The 1247-nt window shown below is 60.5% G+C and overlaps 2 protein-coding genes across 8 annotated transcripts in view; one reads left to right on the top strand and one right to left on the bottom strand.

Moving 5' to 3' along the window:
* Nucleotides 1-1241, bottom strand: part of LOC122156552 (filaggrin-2-like) — a 7493-nt gene extending 6252 nt beyond the window's left edge. For all 6 annotated transcript variants that reach the window (XR_006167518.1, XR_006167517.1, XR_006167516.1 and 3 more), the window contains exon 1: nucleotides 311-1241. Coding sequence is in view for 3 of the 6 variants with exons in the window: in XM_042811326.1 (XP_042667260.1) it covers nucleotides 311-794 (484 nt within the window). In the remaining 3 variants the exon portion in view is untranslated. The remainder of the gene's footprint in view (nucleotides 1-310) is intronic.
* LOC122156553 (ferroxidase HEPHL1-like) overlaps nucleotides 795-1247 on the top strand; it is a 3640-nt gene continuing 3187 nt past the window's right edge. Inside the window, exon 1 of one of the 2 annotated variants that reach the window (XR_006167522.1) lies at nucleotides 795-933. Coding sequence is in view for 1 of the 2 variants with exons in the window: in XM_042811328.1 (XP_042667262.1) it covers nucleotides 886-933 (48 nt within the window). In the remaining variant the exon portion in view is untranslated. The remainder of the gene's footprint in view (nucleotides 934-1247) is intronic. The other variant, XM_042811328.1, reaches the window with a different exon arrangement.

Genomic DNA, 1247 nt, shown 5'->3' with positions numbered 1-1247 from the left:
CACTGCCCTGTGTGGCCGGTATGCGGAACTGCAACGAAGTTTTTTCCCGGTCTCTGCACTGCCCCCGTGTGGCCGATATGAGGAACTGCAACGAAGTTTTTTCCCGGTCTCTGCACTGCCCCCGTGTGGCCGGTATGCTGAACTGCAACGAAGTTTTTTCCCGGTCTCTCTGCTGCCCCCGTGTGCTCGATATCCGGAACTGCAACGAAGTTTTCTCCGCTGTCTGTGCTGCCCTCCTGTGGCCGATATGCGGAACTGCAACGATGTTATTCCGTTCTCTGGGCTGCCCTCGTGTGGCCGATATGCGGAACTGCAACGAAGTTTTTTCCCGGTCTCTGCACTGCCCTCGTGTGGCCGGTATGCGGAACTGCAGCGAAGTCTTTTCCGCTGTTTCTGCACTGCCCCCATGTGGCCGATATGCGGAACTGCAGCGAAGTGTTTTCCGCTCTCTGCGCTGCTCCTGTGTGGCCGGTGTGCGGAACTGCGTTCAATTTTTTTCCGCGCTTCTGGTGTCCCCTCGTAACCAATCCGTGCCCAACAACGCGCATGGAAAAGCAGATATGAATTTTGCGCGAAAGAGTCCTGTCCGGTCTCGCCTCATGTGCGCTGCAGCGAGGAGAATTGCGCATGCGCTCTGCGGTGAGGAAACTGACGCATGCGCAGTGCGATGTCCAGGAAGGCGCAGGGGTACTGCCTGCATGAAGTCGGCGCATGCGGGCTGCACGCAATGACCGACGCATGCGCAGTGCTGTGTCAAGAAGTCGCATACGCTGTTCGGTGCTGAGCTGGCGCATGCGTATTACCGTGCCGCGGCTGGCGTATGCGTCTCGCGTGGCAGAAACCGGCGCGTATATATAGCGCGTTACAGAGCCCGGATTTGCTCAGATGTATTGCTTTCCCGAGACATGCTCGTGTCGGTGCTGCTGCACACCGGTAACGCGATCGAGAATCTCCGAGCCGCTGCGAGTCGCTCCGAGCCCCTCCGAGCAACTCCAAGCCGCTCCGAGCTGCTCCGAGTCCTTCCGAGCTGCTCCGAGTCTTTCCGAGTAGCTCCGAGCTGCTGCGAGTCGTTCCGAGCCCCTCGGAGAAGCTCCGAGCCGCTTTCTCGCCGCTCCGAGTCCCTCCGAGTAGCTCCGAGCCGCTGCGAGTCGTTCCGAGCCCCTCCGAGGAGCTCCGAGCCCCACCGAGCCGCTCCGAGAACCTCGGAGAAGCTCCGCGCCGCTTTCGTGCCGCTCCGAGTCCTTCCA

This window comes from Centrocercus urophasianus, unplaced genomic scaffold (assembly GCF_019232065.1).
Source record: "Centrocercus urophasianus isolate 14NV4802_14NV808 unplaced genomic scaffold, USGS_Curo_1.0 seq_1282, whole genome shotgun sequence".
Classification (NCBI taxonomy): Eukaryota; Metazoa; Chordata; class Aves; order Galliformes; family Phasianidae; genus Centrocercus; species Centrocercus urophasianus.
This window is presented reverse-complemented; position numbering and strand designations above follow the sequence as displayed.